General features: G+C 36.1%; 1 protein-coding gene across 1 annotated transcript in view; it reads right to left on the bottom strand.

Moving 5' to 3' along the window:
• The window catches only part of COL25A1 (collagen type XXV alpha 1 chain), a 551,557-nt gene that overhangs the window by 56,614 nt on the left and 476,736 nt on the right, over positions 1 to 18,207 (bottom strand). The window contains exons 19-23 of the mRNA XM_074228733.1: positions 9,934 to 9,996; positions 6,750 to 6,818; positions 5,890 to 5,934; positions 4,670 to 4,714; positions 3,122 to 3,199 (exon numbers count right to left, since the gene is read on the bottom strand). Of these exons, the coding sequence (XP_074084834.1) occupies positions 3,122 to 3,199; positions 4,670 to 4,714; positions 5,890 to 5,934; positions 6,750 to 6,818; positions 9,934 to 9,996 (300 nt within the window). The remainder of the gene's footprint in view (positions 1 to 3,121; positions 3,200 to 4,669; positions 4,715 to 5,889; positions 5,935 to 6,749; positions 6,819 to 9,933; positions 9,997 to 18,207) is intronic.

Raw genomic sequence — 18,207 nt, 5'->3', positions numbered from 1 at the left:
AATAATACAGTGATTTTATGCTGCAAACACACTATAGCTATACATATGGAAATCAAAAAGCTTGATAATAACAAGGCTAATGCTCAATGTTTAATCTCCTTGCTCTTTGGAATCCTAAATTAAATTGCTGATACTGATAGTATATGCTGATAGTATATATGTAAATTGATATAGTAAAGCATCATTGTCTCAACCTTAAATGTGTTTGTTTCCCTTTGCATTTTTCAGATATGGAACAAAAAAAGATTGGGTTTTTAAAAAAAAAAAAGCAAAGAGGGGCGGCTAGGTGGCGCAGTGGATAAAGCACAGGCCCTGGAGTCAGGAATACCTGGGTTCAAATCCAGTCTCAGACACTTAATAATTACCTAGCTGTGTGGCCTTGGGCAAGCCACTTAACTTCATTTGCCTTATGAAAAAGACCTAAAAAAAGTTAAAAAAAAGCAAAGAAAATGAGACTGAACTAAGGAACAGATTATATTGGTTAAATTGATTTTTTGAGCAATAAAGATCTTCAAGGTAGTGTTCTCAGTTTGTCAGGTAATATTAGCAAAGTCATGTGCTCACAAACTAATGTAGAAAGGAATAAATTAATAGGGCAAGACAAAAATTCATTAAGCTTAAAGCAGAAAAAGTCATTGTGAAAGTTATACATTTCCTTCAAATAGTAAGAATTTTGAAATGCTTACACAGACTTTGAACTATTCTGTGGAGAAGAGAGACATAATTTACTTGAGATGACCTAACAATCAATACATTCAACAGTTAGGGAGCAATTTAAGTATTCAATTATATGATGGTGACTCCATGGGCTGAGAAAGAGTGGAAGTCCGTTTGGGCTAGAGTAAGTAAAACCCTCAAAGAGAGGACTTGAATTCAGCTTTGCAGGATGGGTAGGTTTCATGCAAATGAAAGGGAGGAGGAAGGAATACACAGAGATAGTGGGTGACAGGAAGGCAAGTGATCTGACTTGAAAGAAGGCTCTATGTTGAAAAGAAGGTAGAAATGCAGTACACGAATCAGTATTTCTGGAAAGATTTAGTGAAAATCATGGGAAGGCCTTAAAACAAAGTAGGAAAGTTTGCTACAATGCAGTAGTGAGACATTATGACTTCTTGAGTAGGAAAGTTCAATTTTCAAAGTCTCTTTTAGGTAGATTAGTTGGTCAGAAAGAAATAGAGAAGGGACTGGAAGCAAGAAGATCAGCTGATTTTTGCAAGTAACAGAACTGCAATAATCAGTTTGAACCAGGAAAATGGGGAGGGACTTCAAGAAACTCTTTGAAGGAAAAAAAATGAAAGGATTTGGTGATGAATAAGAAATGAAGGATGTAGGATAGAAAAGAATCAAAGATGAGTCCAAGATTTTTATTTCATAAGACTAAAAAGAATAATATGGTAATATTTCTAATAGAAATGAGGTAGAAAAGGAGATCTGAATTTTTAATGATGGGAGAATGGTGGTAATGAGTTCGTTGTATGTTTTGCATTTGAAGTGAGAGTAGCTGAGTGAAAGAAGTTCTCTAGGCAGTTGGAAAAATGTTACTGGAGTAGAGGCAAGTGTTGAGCCAAGATATGTAGATTTGTAAAAGGGATAATTGAAGTCACAAACATGGAGAAGCTCACTGAGGTCTGGGTCTTACTTTTTAATTTTGTCCTATGGTATGCTAGCAATCATGTGTGTGTGTGTGCGTATCTATGTAAGTGCCTAATCTAATATATGATATAGAATATATCTATAAATGTGTATACACACACATTCTCTTTATGAGGCACTGTGACAAAGTGGAAAGACAGCCAGTCTCAGAGTCAGGAAGATCTGAGTTCAAGTTCCACCTTTGATACCTATTTGCTCTTTAACTCTAGATAAAAATCACTTAACCTCCAAGTGTTGAGACTAAGTATCAGCGATGCTGATCTGCATTGGTAGAGGGATTTTCCCTCCCAATGAAACCCCATGTCCAGTTCCTATCCTATATATTTTTCCTCTTTGGCCCTCCCCAACTCTTTCTCTCTATGAATATTTTATCTGTTTGCCTCTTTAGCTAAATATAAGAGAGATAGCAAAAAACAAAAACAAAAATAAAAAGCTAGAAGGTTGGTCTTATTGTTAACAAGACTGGGGTTCTAGTTTTGTCTCTGATTGCATGTCCCTGAGCAAATCTTTTTACTTTTTAAAAAGACAATAGATTTTAGAGTGAGTACATTCTAGATTTTAGAGTGGGTAGTTATAAAAGAATTTTCTCATAGGGAACTCTATTGATGAAATCACAGGTAGGGTACGTATATGAATATATAAATACAAATGTATATATATTTAGGTCAAATATATACATATATGTATAGGAAATATAATTACATATTATAGAAAGGATAATGGTATAATAATATATATGAAGTATATGCCTACAGTTGCAAACAACTGCATACATCCATATCTATATCTATCTATCTATCTATCTATCTATGGAAAGAAGGAAGAATAGAGATTCAAAACAGAGAATTAGTGGGTAGGAGGATGCAGAGCAACTGACAAAGCAGACGAAGCATTAATTTGAGAAACTGGAGAAGAATCAAGAAAGGAAAGTGACATAGAAGCGAAGGGAGAAAGGCTGTCAAAGAATGGATGCTCATCATGAAATGCCATAGAAAGTTCAAGGAAGGTAAATAGAAAATTCGATGGCTTAGGCAAGAAGGGACTCATCAGTAGACCATGATAACTATTTCAGTGCTGTGGAATTGATGAAAGATAGATAAAGGAGAGAGTTAAGTAGAGAGTGGTGGTTGTGCAGGAAATACAGTGAATGGAGCCCATATTTTTGAAGTTTTTGGCAGAGCAAGAATGGACAAAGATTGACCAATAGCTAAAAGAGGAAGCAGTTAAAAAATGAAGAGATCTAAGCATATTTAAAGGTGAAAGAGAAGGAGGCTATGATGAGGAAGTAAGTGAAGATCATGGGGGCAAGGTCTAAGGGACAGAATCAAGTGATTTGCTTTAGGAAATGGAAAAGGATTCTTTCCCTCTGAGACTGACTATAGAAATTAATATTTATAAATGCCAAGAAATTAAAAGAATTTGAATCAAAATATTCTTCTCTTTTTTGTAGAGGAAAATGTTCACCTACCTGCAAGGCTTCATGAATATTGCCATTGTAGTCTATGATTTCTGTTGCTCCTGGATCTCCCTTTTGCCCAGGAGGACCCTGTGAATTCATCAAGAATTTGCTCATGAAAAGTATATATCAACAACATTCTTGTACAATTAGAAGGAGGCCTCCTTCACCATTTCTGAGTGTTCCCCCACCCCAAATCAGCTCCCAAACCCATATCTTTATAACTATCCTTTCAAGAGAAACATTTATAGATATATTTTATTTTTTCATGCAGTTAGGTAACTTCTACTTTCCTTTAGGTGCATGCAGAAAACATGAACTTTCACAAAGGTAAGATAAGAGAAATTTAACTTTCAATGAGTTTCTAATAGTTATTAGAATAAAAATTAAAACAAGATGACAACATTTGCACTAGATTTTTCTCTACCCAAGCCATTCCTTTTTTCCTTCATCTTTACCTTACAACCTGCTTCTAACCTCTTGATGGGAGGAGGACAAAGCCTCTTTCTAGAGCAAAGAATTTTTTTTTATTTTAGGTTTTTGCAAGGCAAATGGGCTTAAGTGGCTTGAATTATTAAGTGTCTGAGTCCAGATTTGAATTCAGGTACTCCTGACTCCAGGGCCAGTGCTCTATCCACTGCGCCACCTAGCCACCCCTAGAGCAAAGAACTTTTGAATTGCCCACAGGTATAAGGCTCCATTTAAAAGCAAATGATACTATTTAATTAAATCACACAAATATTTAATTTGCCTATGATGTACAAATCACAAAAAGGGAATAGAAAGGAGAATGGTGTTTATTAAATCCTTTTCATAGACTCGTAGACTTCAAGCTGAAATGAAGCTTAGAAATCTCAAAGTTCAACTTTTTTATTGCACAGATGAAGAAATCAAGGCCCAGAAAGGTTAGGTAACTTGCCCAGGGTCACACAACTTGTAAAGTATGAAGGCAGAGTTGAACCCAGGTTTTCCTGATTTCAATATTGAGTGCAAATTTATTCAACCAAGCTGCTTCTCTTTTCACTTTTATCTACTAGTTTTAAGACTGACAGTCTTTAAACCTCATTAAACCTCTTCCAATTCCAATTTCATATAAATCTAAGCTTCAAGGGCTAGTGTCTATTTTCATTCCTGTAGTAACAGCCTAATGGACATTATTGACAGATGGTCATAGGGTATTGGTGGAGACTGAACAGACTGAAAAATAGATGGAGAATTTTAAGATCTCCCTTTCTTGAAGTTAGATTTATTACTACTCACACTTCTTTACTCTCTTTAGTATCAAAAAAAGAGAAAGGAGTTGTAGGATAGGCCAATAGTGGTGACAGCAATAGTTACAATGAATGCTACCCCTTGCTATGAATATACATAGGTATATAAACTCACAAACACACATGTGTATATATGGGGTGCTACCATTATATTTATGTATGTAAATGTACACACAAATATACATATTAGATATAAAGATAGATATCTCACAACATTCCAAGTAGATATTTCAAATTCTTCCTCCTATATAGGCAAAAGATAGCAGTTTAAAGTGTCAGGCACACTCACCCTTGGTCCCAGAGCTCCAGAGTCACCTTTGTCTCCATGATCACCCTATTGTCCAAGGAAAAAAAAGCAAAAAATAAATTTCTCACTCTTTGGAAAAGAATGGTTAGCAATTGAAACTTGGAATATTTTATAATTGACATACACAATTTAGTCATGAAAAAGAGAACATCTCACATTGTAAAAGAAATGAACTTTACTGGGATTATAAATCATTTAAATATATAAAGAATAATTATACATATATACATACTTTTCTATTTACGTTATAGCAATCTATAAATATTTTTTCATTCAGTGTAGCAAGTCAGAAACTTCTCACAGAAACTTTTGTAAAATAAGTCTATTATTTCTTCTTTAAAGACTTCATTTGTATTACTGTCATTCATCTACCTGAAACTGAGAGGTCCTGGCCTTCAGGATCCTTTGTAACATCATGATATTTAATAGCAAGGACCACAGTGACTGAATTTTGGAGAGCTACCACCTTCTGCCTTCTGTTCCCCTCCCCATCCTGTCTCCCCCTTGCAGTTTTGTAAGTAAACAAACTTGATGAATGGCAAGTTACAATCAATATCAAATGGTCTCTCCATGGAATTTAATCCATCTATCTATCTATCTATCTATCTATCTATCTATCTATCTATCTATCTATCTATCTGTTACAAAAGGTAGTGCTTGTGTTGTAGGGGAAACATTTTAACTGCCAAAATATTCACTGAAGAAATTGGCAATCACCTTACTGAAATTTAAGGTATTTTAAGTAACTTTTAAGAGAATTTAACAAGATGTGTGAAGTGCATGAATACATGATTCACCCAGGGAAAAAGCACCTACCATTTTTCTTTGTTTAATGAATTCAATTTGATTTCATTAAAAAAATGGAAATTTAACTTCAGTCAAAAAAAGGCTAGAAAGAACCTAACTAGAAGGAAAAGCAGAACCACTCTGAAAAAAAAAAACAAATAAAATGAAACAAAGCCCAGTTATGTTAAGATGGCACAATGGGGAAACATTAATTGTAATGGCAATGTGTGAAAGAATGAGTGTGAAAATAAGACTTTTTGAAAAAACAAAATTCTAAAACTTTTATTTGAAGGGAGAGAGAGAGAGCGAGAGAGAGAGAGAGAGAGAGAGAGAGAGAGAGAGAGAGAGAGAGAGAGAGAGAGAGAGAGAGAGAATAAGTATAGCATTGGTTGAAAACATGAGGCATTATTACTGACCTTTGACCCTTTGGGGCCTCTAGCTCCTGATTCACCTTGTTTCCCCTGTTATAAGGAGGGTATGATGGTGAAAAAGAGAAAATGGTAAGTGAAGTTAAGAACAGAGAAAAGAATTAGTTGTTATTTAAATTACTGCAGAATGGTGAACAGCCTTTAATGATAGCTGCCCCAACGTTAGGGATAGTTATCTATCCAATTGAGTATATAATCACAAATATAAGGAAACTATAATGCTTGCTGGGTCTCATCTCTTCCCACCAACCCAGCCATTCCATGATGATTCAGAGGGCTATTCTCTCATCAAAAAGGGTGAAGATTTACATGAATAATTCTCATTAGTTTTAATAGTGGTTGCTAAAATTTTCTCTTCTTCAAAGAGTAAATTATTTCCTGCTTCAGTAGGATGGGCAATTAAAATAAAGTGTTACCATATTAGCTGCCAGGAAAGTTTAGCAGGATAAAGATCAAACAGTCAAATGAATTTTTTTACTCTAATATTATCAAGGTGTTACTCACCTTCACAAACTACAAATAAGCAGAGACTTTGTATTTTCCCCAAAAGTTTTAAACATATCCAGGTGAAGATTTTGCTACACATCTCCCTACTCTTTGTCCCCATCCCACTGAACTTGGTTAATGAAGATAAGAATGTAAATAGAATAGCTCAAATTAGAAAAGTGAAATTAAAGAATCAATCCCATTTGGAAAAGACCCAGTAAGCACACATTTCAGAAACTATTTGGGAATTTGAGTGGTTCCCTTCAACACCTATTGAGCTTTATTTTGGATTCCTGGTCTGAAGCAAGTGGTAGATATCTACAGACCAATGAGAAACATTTCACAGGGCAAAGACAACTGACCTTTGGTCCAGGAGCTCCGGGTTCACCTCGCTCACCTCTCCCAGGTGACCCAGCTTCTCCACGTTCACCCTGTCATAGATCAGAACATACACAAGTAACAAAATGCCAATATTCATCATTATAGGTTTGAGGGGTAGAGAGGGAACTGAATAGAGTTCAAGAAATGAATCTGCTTTAAAAAAAACACCAAAAAATTTTATTCCAATAATTGTCTATAGAAAATGTTTATTCCAAGGAAATATAACACGTGGGAAAGATTTGGAATTTGTTTTTTTTTTTTTTGTATTTTATCATCTCGTTTTCAACTGCTGGTCAGTAGAATGGATTTCTTGTTAAAATTATCACTTTAGGCAGTAGATAATCAGTCTAGGTGACTGAAGCAGAAAAATATCCTCACCAGCTTAGTGATGTGGCACTATGAATCCAATACAATCCATACACGATTTAAAAATATTAGTTAGCATTTATATAGCACTGTAAGTCTTACAAAGTTTTTTTATATGTGTTAGTTTATTTAAACCTCATAATAATCTCATGAAGTAAGGGCGATACCCATTTTACAGAGGAGAAAACTAAGACAGACAGGGTAAATGACTTGCCCTGGATCACATAGTAAGTGAAACAGGATTTGAACTTGGGACTTTCTGAGATCCAGTCCAATTTTTTATCCACCTAACTGCCTAAAATGAACAAAATATACTAGAACAAAAGTATTTTGTGTTTCTATATGGTCTTCATCAGCAAACCATCCAGCCTAAATTGGAACCTGATGACTTTAAACTTCCATGAACTTTATTATTAAATGCTATTGCGAAGCTTAGAAAGCCAACCTAGAAGTCAGGTAAACCCCAACTGGAACATATATTGGCTAGGTGAATTTGGATAAGCCACATAACTGTACAGACAAAGTCTACTTTGAAAATTGGAGAACATACTTTTTTTTTTAGTTTTTTCAAGGCAATGGGGTTAAGTGACTTGCCCAAGGCCACATGGCTAGGTAATTATTAAGTGCCTGAGGTCGGATTTGAACCCAGGTACTCCTGAATCCAAGACTGTTGCTCTATTCACTGTGCCACCTAGCTGCCCCATGCCACCTAGCCTCCCCGTGCCACCTAGCCACCCCCAGACTATCTGTCTTTAGGACATTTTGTAATTAGTAGCTTCCAAAACACATGAAGTTACAAATCTTAACTCTGTACTCTTAATTCCCCAACAATAACAATAACAACAACAAAAAAGATCTTAAGAAAGTGACTTTAAAAAATGTCTGATTTGTCTGTACCATCTTTAATTTTCTCTCTTTAGTTAGAACAGACAATGCCTCTAATAATTTGGTATGTTCAAAATGCCTACTATGTGTTTAGTCAATACTGCGATACATATCAAAGAAAGAATACCACACAAATTTAAAAATAGACGACTGCCTTCTAGGACCTTATAGTCAAGTAGGTGAGAATAGATATACAAAGATGAGGCAAAGCACCAATGCTAGACAATGCTTAATTAGTTATACTTTCAGAATAAACAATACATGCTACAGAGGATAAGTATTTGTTGAACTAAATTGTTGAATGGAGGTATACCTGTATTCAAATCTTGGCTTTGCTACTTACAAATCTAAGTGACTTTAGGGAATATAATTTGGCTTCTCTGAATTTTAGTTTCTATGCCAATAAAGATGATGACAAAAGGACTTAATCATTTACAAGCCCTTTACACATTTCTCTCACTGTATTCTCATAATCACTTTAGGCAGTAGGTACTATCATTATCCTCATTTATACAAATGGGGAAATTGAGGCAGAAAGAAAGTAAAGTGATTTGCCCATGATCACATAGCTAGGAAGATCAGATTTGAACTCAGGTCTTCCTGGCTCTAGGTCCAGTGCTTTATCCATGGCTATCTCATGACCTCTCATAAAATAAAGGGATTGGGTGAGATAGCCTCAAACACCTCTTTAGGATCTAGATTTTTGAAACTGATTGGGTTCAATTCCTTCCTCTGCTTAGGAGGATCCCAATATACTTGGGAAATCACTTCTTCCTTCCTGAGCCTCAGTTTCCTCATCTTTAAAATGAAGAGTTTGAACCACAGAACTCCTGAGGTCCTTTAGAACTCTAAATTGATGCTCCTTGGATCTGAAATATCTTTTAATGGATCCAGGAAAAGGATGATATGGGCCATGAAGTCTGGTAGTTGGGGAATGAAAAGGGAGGAAAATGAAATGATTACTTGCTAAAGTCTGCCCAGGTTAAACCAACTGCTTACTACATGTACTTGGACACCTTCGTATCCAAGGGACTCAGGGTATGAGAACATCCCTAAAATGTAAGCTTTGGCTGTATTACAGCTGTTATGTAAAGCTAAGTGAATTGGTTGCCTCTGACAGAGCACACATATCACTTTCACTGAGAAGAGAGGTTGTCTGCTCTTCTCCAGAGAGGATGGGGTCCTCCATCTTCAGGTTGATACCTGCATTCAAGGCTTTCTTCCAAGGATGGTCTATAACCATATAGACTTGACTCTCTGAAACTATCATTTATTTCCAGTGAATTCAACACATGGAATAAGAGGATGCAGTTGTTTAACAATAAAGGAATGCTGTTTGCTTTAATGCTACATTCTGTGATTTATCAAGGACTTGTATCTGTCACAAGCAAAACTAAAATTTCAGATACATATCTTTTAAGTTCATGTGGGTGTTTTTGTTTCGTCCTGAAAAGATAAAAAGGGAGATTCATTCTGACTTGATAAATAGTGAAATAATTTTTCATATGGTGGGCATACACAGGCTTTTATAAAAGCTTTTAGTATATTTTTTGGAGCTGTCTACTGGGACAAATCATGGTATATTAAAGAAACTTTCTGCTCTTCAAAGTGTCTCTCTCTTTCTGGTACCAGCTGCTTATGGAATCTATGAAAAGAATATTTCTAACCTCTGATTCTAAAGGAGTCACAATGATGAGGCTGAGTTATAACAATTCTCTACTAAAGCTAGTGAGGTGCCTGAAAAATTCACTCCTTCCTCCTGGCCATTGGATTACAGAGTTATTTATGTAACTGGAAGGGGTAAGGGACATTATCTTGTTTATTCCACTATCCTGTGAATCATTTTTTTAACACCTCCTTCTGGAACCTTCCCCAACCTCCTAACAGAAGTCAAAGTAATAAGAGTCTACTTACCTTTGTTCCAGGTAACCCTGGTAACCCTGGTTCTCCCTGTGGACCAATGAAACCTGGCTCTCCCTTAAAAAAAGATGGGCATATCAGAGTATTATTCATTTGTCAGCAAGTAATTAAAACAAAATTGGTTTTCTTTTAATGTAATTCTTTCCACCCACTATCCTTCTCTATCATCCACTTATTTCCAACTGAGATCCAGCAACTGACTGACAAAATTAATCAAGGAGGGCCTTTATCATCACACATATTTGGAGAAAATCTTCATAGAATTTAGATGAAAAAAGAGGAAGAAAAGATAACTGAGAAATCACTAACTCTTCTGTTCTATTTGTTAAGAGGTATCTTATTATTTTCCTAGCAAAAATCTAATATATTTGACTAAGGATTTTTCTTTTAGTACCTTTCTATTACATTTGAATGAATCATGTAAAGATAGACATGTCTTATACATTAGTGCTTGTCTCCAAAGGTTCTATTCCCCATTTTTATTTTCCAATGATTTAATATTTTATTTTCCCCCAGTTACCTGTAAAAAACATTTTTATATTCATTTTTAAAATGTTGAGTTCCAAATTCTCCTTATCCTTTTTTATTCCCCCTTACACTGAGAAGGAAAGCAATTTTACGTAGATTGTACATGTGCAGTCATGCAAAACATATCTCCACATTAGTCATGTTGTGAAACATGACCAAACAAAAAAGGAAAGAAAACATATGCTTTGATCTACATTCCAAATCTGTCGATTCTTTCTCTGGAGATACCATTCCCTACTTACTTCCCTTGGCACTGTTTTATTAGAAAAAGAGGGGAATGATGCTTTAGAGGACTTCTCATGAACATTTCTACTTCTTCTCTCTCTCTGCACCTTTACCCATGAATAGGTGAATCAGAGTTGATAACTTCCTCAGGTGTGTTTAACAAAAAAAGGGTTCTGAACTTCTAGTACTTCAGAAATACAAAGGAAGAGATCCAAATTTCAGGCAAAAAAAAATGTTAACCACAAATTTATAATTTACGGTTGTTAGAATAACCTTTGTTGATTAATAAAAATGCTCCTGTCCACAAAAACAAATAAGCTCTCCCTCAAAACTATCTCAGTGTCTCTTTAAATGACAAGCTAACAATTAAAAAATACAAGTTTTTTTTTTTAAAATACTGACATTTTATAGATAAGTCAGACTTCATCTCTCTAAAGAGAAATAAGTTCTCTGATTGGTTAGCATACCAGTAAGAGTGCAAAGCATACAGAAGGACCAGAAAGGGCATAACAGTGAAAGAGAAGGGATAGGAATAAATGATGCACAAACACACATTATTTATTTTGGTTAGTGGTCATGTTACTAGGAAGAGAAAGCATTCCATCTCGGGATGCAAAACTTCAGGGCTTGTGTTATTGCTGACTAGAAACAGTTTATAGGATCTAAATTTTTAATCCTCATAAACCATAAAGTGATTAGAAACCAGAAACTGATAGAGAAATCTTCTGAGTTCATGGTAATAAAAATGCTTGGCAATCCCAGTATTTCAAACAGCATTTTAAGTTTTCTGTAAGAATGATTAGTTCATTGTCAACATGACATCATGAGAAAGAGTTTACATTTTTCACCAATTCCCCTCCATCCAAAAAAAAAAACCAAACCCAAACCCACTACCAGCTTCTCATAAATATTTATTTCAACTTTCAGCTAGTCAAAGGAAAAAAAAAGAGAGTTTAACTTCAGGAAAAAATCAATTTGGATTTATTTTTTCCCCTCAGAGGTCTCAAATAGCTTCACAGATAGCATCCCAATAATTTCCTGGTGTGATAACTAGGTAGAGAATAATGGTTATACCCATTTTACAGATAAGGAAATTGAATTTAATTGAATTTTAGCCATTTGTCTGAGGATAGTCATGATAAAACTAGAAATCAGAATTATCTTCTGATCCCCATTCCAGAATTAGATCAAAGATTACAGAGCTATCTTGAGTACATGAATCACTCCATCTAATCTGAAATAGTTCTTGGTCGTCATTGATACATCAGAGATGGTTAATTTGCTTTTTTCCCCCCCTTTTCTAAGGAGATGCAACAATGTCTCTATAAAGCTAGGGAAATGAGGTTGCAAAACTCAAATTGTTTGAGCTTCCTGCTGTTACCATCTCCACTGCATATTCCTAGATGTTTGAGGTTGGGGCTGAGTGTTCCATTTTGGCCCCTCCATGGAACTTGATGTCAGACAAGTTGACTCTTTGGGCTTGTTTCAGTGCTCTGGCACTATATTTTGAGGTCAATACATGCTGCATGACTGTAGTCATCTATTAAGGGTGAGGTTATAGGATTATAGCTTTAGAGTTCAATACCCTTTATTTAACAGATGAGGAAAGTGATACCTAGAGTGGTAAAGAATCTTAGGATCATTGATTCTAAGCTCTAATGGACCTCAGAGGTCAATTAATACAACACTTTCATTTTATAGATGAGAAAACTGAGATCCAGAGATGGGAAGTATCTTGCCTAAAGTCACACAGGTAGTGAGAGATAGAGGCAAGGTTTGCACCTAGCTTTTCTTACTCTAAATCTGGTACTCTCCTGCTGTTTCAGTAGCAAGTTAATACACATTTAGCAAGTATATACTAGATGCCAGGAACTTTATAGATATTATCTCATTAGATTCTCCCAACAACCCTGGACGGTAGTTGCTAGGACTATACTCATTTTCAGGTGAGGAAACTGAGGCAGGCAATGACTGAGTGATTTGTCATGGATCACATTAGCTAGGAAGTATCTGTGGCCAGATTTGAACTAAGGTATCTTGACTCCAAGTTCAGGGGTCCATCCTTTGGGCTTTTAGCTGCCAGTAAGTCAAAACTGTGCTTCATCACCATTCCCACCCCTCTAGATGTTGAGATCTTCCACATAGAATGGAAAGAAAATAAGATGCTTAAAGAGATCCTGAAGGAATTTTAAAAAATTAGATCCACCTTTGGAATTAGACTATCAGAGCATAGACTCTAATTCTTATCTCTTTTCTGCCTGCTGGCTTGAGGATGCTTCCAATATGTCACTCTTACAGCTAAGACCTATAGGATGATGCAAAGTATCTCTAATGTTTTCTGAAACTCCCAGGATTACTCAAGATTGTATAATCACTCTGACAGTCAGGAAAGAAATAACAGATGGAAGTAGGAGGGGCATCATATTGCAGCCACATTTTGAGGGGGTTGGAAGGGAAACAGTGGGTCAGGAAAAACAAGAGACAGTGATTCCAAAACAATGTTCTTTGGTGGACTCTTCTTGGGCAGGAAGCAGACTCTTGCTGGACTAAGTTACCTGGGATTTTAGGATCTATGAATGAAAGAGGTTGCTATGCCTATGGAGGAAAACAAACAAATGATTACTCGGAAAAGGAAATCAGTTTGAATTATTAAATAGCTGCTTTATAGTAGAAAGGAGAAATAGACCCAAACTTTCTGCAAAATAATTAAAATGGTAAAATTTTGATTTCTAGGCAGAGATGGGAGAAGACAAAAAGCCCTTAGCAGTTATAGAAATGTAATATAGAAATATGTTATGAAAATAGTGACATCAAGGAAGAACTTTATCCAGAGATAAGAATAATACAAATAATTTCTCAATATGTTCAATCTTTAGCCTTCCTGTCATAATCCCTTCATGTAAATCAAGCTGTTGACTTTTTTCTCCTCTTCTTTCCTATCTTCACCCTTATCAGTGGCAGATAACAATTTTGCTTTGGTTTTGTGTTATTGTGCCCAGCACCTGGATAACAAAGTCAATTGGGAATCCAGCCAGATTAGGTCTGCCAGTGATGTGTGAAAAGGAATAAAAAATAAATAGTTGGATGAAAACCAAGAGTCTAATCTTAATCAGTTATGCATGGCTAAGGCCACCATTATTTGGATGGGTGAGAGAAGACAAATCTTAACTGGTCAGCCAGAGGTCACAAGGGGATGAGGACAAAAGAATAGCAAAGTTAGATTTTTTTCTGTAATAAATATCACAGAAAGTGGAATTTAGAACAACGTTAATGATGTTTACTGTGATGTCACTGAATGATTTGGATTAATTTTTTTTTGGCCACAAATGAACTTCAGTAAAACAAATGACTTTTGCTGTTGTTGAGTCATTTCAGTTGTACTTGAATCTTTGTGACCCTCTTGGGATTATGGTTTGATTGCTAGATATAGGATCACCTTGCATTAACATCTCTAGAAATCAATTTTATTGCATTTTAGAAAAAGCTGCATATATGATTTCATTGAGACAGGGAGGTATTTATGAGGAACCTCCTCCTCTATAACTTAGAACTTTAAGAGCATTGCCTGGTATTGCTGAGATGAGAAGTGATTTGCCCAGGGTTATAAAGACAGCATGTGTCAGAGGCAGGAATGATCCCAGGTTGGCCTGGTTCTATCTAAAGAAGGCTGTCTTCAGACTCAATTTCAGATTTCACTTTGGCATATATTTAAAGGTATGAAACTAATACTACCTATGAACTTCTCAACATGTTAGAACTTAGGTCTTTGGATTGTGTTTTCTAGTCAAGTCAGCATAATTCTATACATTAAGGATGAAGAGCTATGTTGAGTTTCAAGAAGCTCATAATGTTCAGTAGCTCATTGGTTTTAAAAATATAATTATGTAGCAATGAAATACTAACTCCAAGAATTCTTCTGCCATTGTAAAGTCCTGCCAATGCTCAAATGAAGACAGCATTTAAGCAAAAGACTTCACCAGCCAACCAAAAGTCCCAAGTACTTCTTGACTATTTAAAAGTCTCACCTCCAAGCACAACTATATTCCTTTCTTACACAGTGGGAAGAATTATCCCTTTATCATTTCCTAAGGTTTCCTATTAAGTTTTATCAGTGGAGTGGAAGAGAAGAGATCTGATATTCCATTATTCTAAATCCTATCACTGATTTAGACTCAGGTCAGATGTGAAGGTTGGGGAACCAAGGGATGCATGGAGAGCTGCTCAGTGGCAAGCTAAAGGAAAACTCTAAGTAGGCAGAAGGAATGTTTGGGAAGCATGTTGGAAGCCCAGTACAACTTAAGTTATAGTATGCTTAGAAAAAGGTCTATAGGTAGCCTAGGATATGAAGAGGGACAATGAGAAGTTCTGAGAAGAAGAGGCTATTGTAGTAAACCAAAGAACTCTCTTCACATGATCACCTTTTGAGAAGAGACATAGATTTTTGCAATCACTCTAAGGCACATGAATAGCAACTCTATCTGCAAATACATCTATCTCTATAGAGATAGATGTAGAGATACACACACACACACATATATGTTTTGCATTATCTTGAGGGAAACACACATACAGATATATAGTTCTCTTTATCTCTTTCTTTCCTTTCCTCCTTCCTCCCCATTCTTTTTCTTACCTTTTGCCTTCCCCAGGTCTCTTAAATCTTAGTGCCTTCTCCCTAAGACTTCCCGAAATTTATCTTTTTATAGCTTCTCTCTCCTTGGCTTTTGGAATGTTATCTTTTCCATAAAACTGTGAATTACTTTAGAGCAGGGTATGTTTTTGCTTTTCTTTGTGGGCTCACAATGGATGCTAAGATGTAGGGCAAGAAAAGAACTATTTTTAAATGATCATGCTTGAATAGAAGTAACTAATAAGTATACAGCTTTGAACCCAGTGATTTTGGACACTTTTCCCTTTGAATGACACAAAACCAGGGTGATTTTTTGAAAAGGTAGCAATACCTTTTGAAAACTAAATAGTAATAGTATGGTAATATAATATTATGTAGTTGACTAGTATAATAAATACTAGTTGACTGTTACGGCTGATTCTCCCACTCCCCCTTTCCAGGCAATCTGGCAGCTTCCCTGCTCTCAAGGACTCATCATACTGACTGAAGACACTTTACCTAGCCCACAGTAGTCCTACCTCAAAAGATGTCAGTTTTAGCCCTTTTGGTAACTAGGTTAGGTTATTTTTTCAAAAAGTATTGCTACAGTGGTTGCTAGGTGGCATGGTGAATAGAGCACCGGCCTTGGAGTCAGGAGTACCTGAGTTCAAATCCTGCCTCAGGCACTTAATAATTACCTAGCTGTGTGGCCTTGGGCAAGCCACTTAACCCTATTTACCGTGCAAAAACCTAAAAAAAAGTATTACTACCTTTTTCAAAGAATCATCCTGGCTTTGTGCCATCCAAAGGGATAAAAAAAGACATTCCAGAGTGTCCAAAGTTACTGGATTAAAAGCTGTACAACTTATTAGATACTTCTATTCAAGCTTGATCATTTAAAAATAGTTCTTTTCTTGGCCTACATCTTAGCAAAGATTTAAGCTTTATCTTTTATGACCTTAAATGGCACTACCCACATAGAAGGGTCAGGCAGGCAAACTTCAAGAGGGAATAGATCAGTGGAGAGAAGCTGAAGTCTATACTCCCAGTTCAATTGGAGAAGAGGGAGGAAGGATCCCTAAGGAATAGTTTTCTCTTGACTTCCTTGGCAATTACTGACTATACATGACGAACATCTTGGGAAGTCACTGGCAGTCTCAAGGCTTTTTTAGCTGAGGGATACAGGTCAAACAGATGATTAGAGAGCTGGGAACTGATTCAGAGAATGTGTCCTTCCTATTACCTTTAAGAAACTAAGGATAACTGCTAGAGGTTTGATGAAGCTCTGAGAATCTATAATAAGGCACTGACTAATTTTCTTCATATACAGCCAAAACCAGCAAGAGGCTATTCATTGCGATTGACCTTGAGGTAATCCCCCAGCTGACCTTGAAGCAACTGTGTAGTTTTTCAGTTTGACTTTGCTAGATTTACTTGTCAAAGGACAAGGTCTATCCAAAAAAAAGTTCATCTAGTCAGGATTATCTTTTTTGTTTGTTTTTGCAATCCAGAAGGTCTTAACCTGAGGTAAGTAAATTTTTTTCTAATATGTAAATAGTTTCCTTTGTACTCTGACCTACTTTATTTATGAACTGGAAAACATTATTCTGAGAAGGGATCCAGGGACTTCATTCACTAGGTTGCCAAAGAGGTCCAGGACACATAAAAGGTTAAAGAACCCCTGTATGATCATTAGCGAAGTTAAAGGAATAGGAGCAAATGCCTCTGGTTAATGAAAGCAGCTACCAAGTGCTTTGGGGATCCATAAGCCCACTTTCACACTGAACCAGCTCACCAGGTGTTCTCATCAAACACTTTTAGAATTGGCCACCTGCAAAAATGAATTGGAAATATCGTTCTAAATGAGCAGATCTCACACTCAGAGAACTCTCTGACTTTGCATTTATGACCACTACTTTGATTTTATGAGTCATTCAAAGTGAAAGGCCCCCAATATATGACTTTTTTAATCTGTCTAAAGGAACCTCTGACATAGCAGCCTATAATCAGAGGTTGTGTTTTCCGAGATCTTTAGTGCTTCCAAACAGATCCAATTTTCATTTTCCAAAAACAATAGTACAGCAAACTGGAAGTGGGGGAGAGGTGCTGGTTTACCAGGGTGCTAAAAGCATCAACAATAATTCTGATGAATGTGATGTGGCATTGATTGCAGGAACCATGGAGTATCCTTCTTCCTTACAGGCTAATTAGGATTCAAGTCAGCACAATACCTGCTTTGGAGGATTACAGTAAAAACATTTGCTGTAATAGGAACCACTAGGCAGCCAGTTCAGAGGTAATGATTGATTTGTAAAATTATTGAAGGGGGGAGAAGGTGCAGCAGAGAATGAGAGTGAAATTTGTCCAAAAAATGCTTATTTCCCTATGGATCAAGTTTAACTGTATATTAAAACATCTTTTTTGTGGCAATGTTAAAAATGAATTGCATAGCAAAGGCTTATTTGAACCTAGAAAATATGGTTTTCTGCTCTTTCCTTCATGGGATTACATCATGAAAGCAGTTCTAGTTTATTTATTGGAGGTTTTCATCAGGGTTGGTGAGATTTCTCATTTCTGGGTGCATGAGTTTCCTAATTGGACTCTCGAATTACTCAATTGCTTATATTGACTTTGTCCAAGGCAAGGAGGCTAATGATGGATAACAGAAACAAAATGCCAGCCTTTTAATGAGTACTGTTTTCTTTTTAGGAAGTTATTTTACATCCTGTTTCATTTTTTTTGAAAGTCTCACTATGTTCTGGTTTTCTGATGTGAAAGAAATAGCAGTGTAAGGGGATTTTGTAGATAACATTTCTGACAAGTGATGGAGAATCACTCATTCCCAAAGAATGGCAGAGTCAGTGTTTTAGTTGACTGGAAAAGGGATTCTCTCCTTTTGGATTCAG

This window comes from Macrotis lagotis, chromosome 3 (genome assembly GCF_037893015.1).
Source record: "Macrotis lagotis isolate mMagLag1 chromosome 3, bilby.v1.9.chrom.fasta, whole genome shotgun sequence".
NCBI classification, from domain to species: domain Eukaryota; kingdom Metazoa; phylum Chordata; class Mammalia; order Peramelemorphia; family Peramelidae; genus Macrotis; species Macrotis lagotis.
Note: the sequence above shows the minus strand (reverse complement) of the source record. Positions and strands in the feature narration are given on the sequence as shown.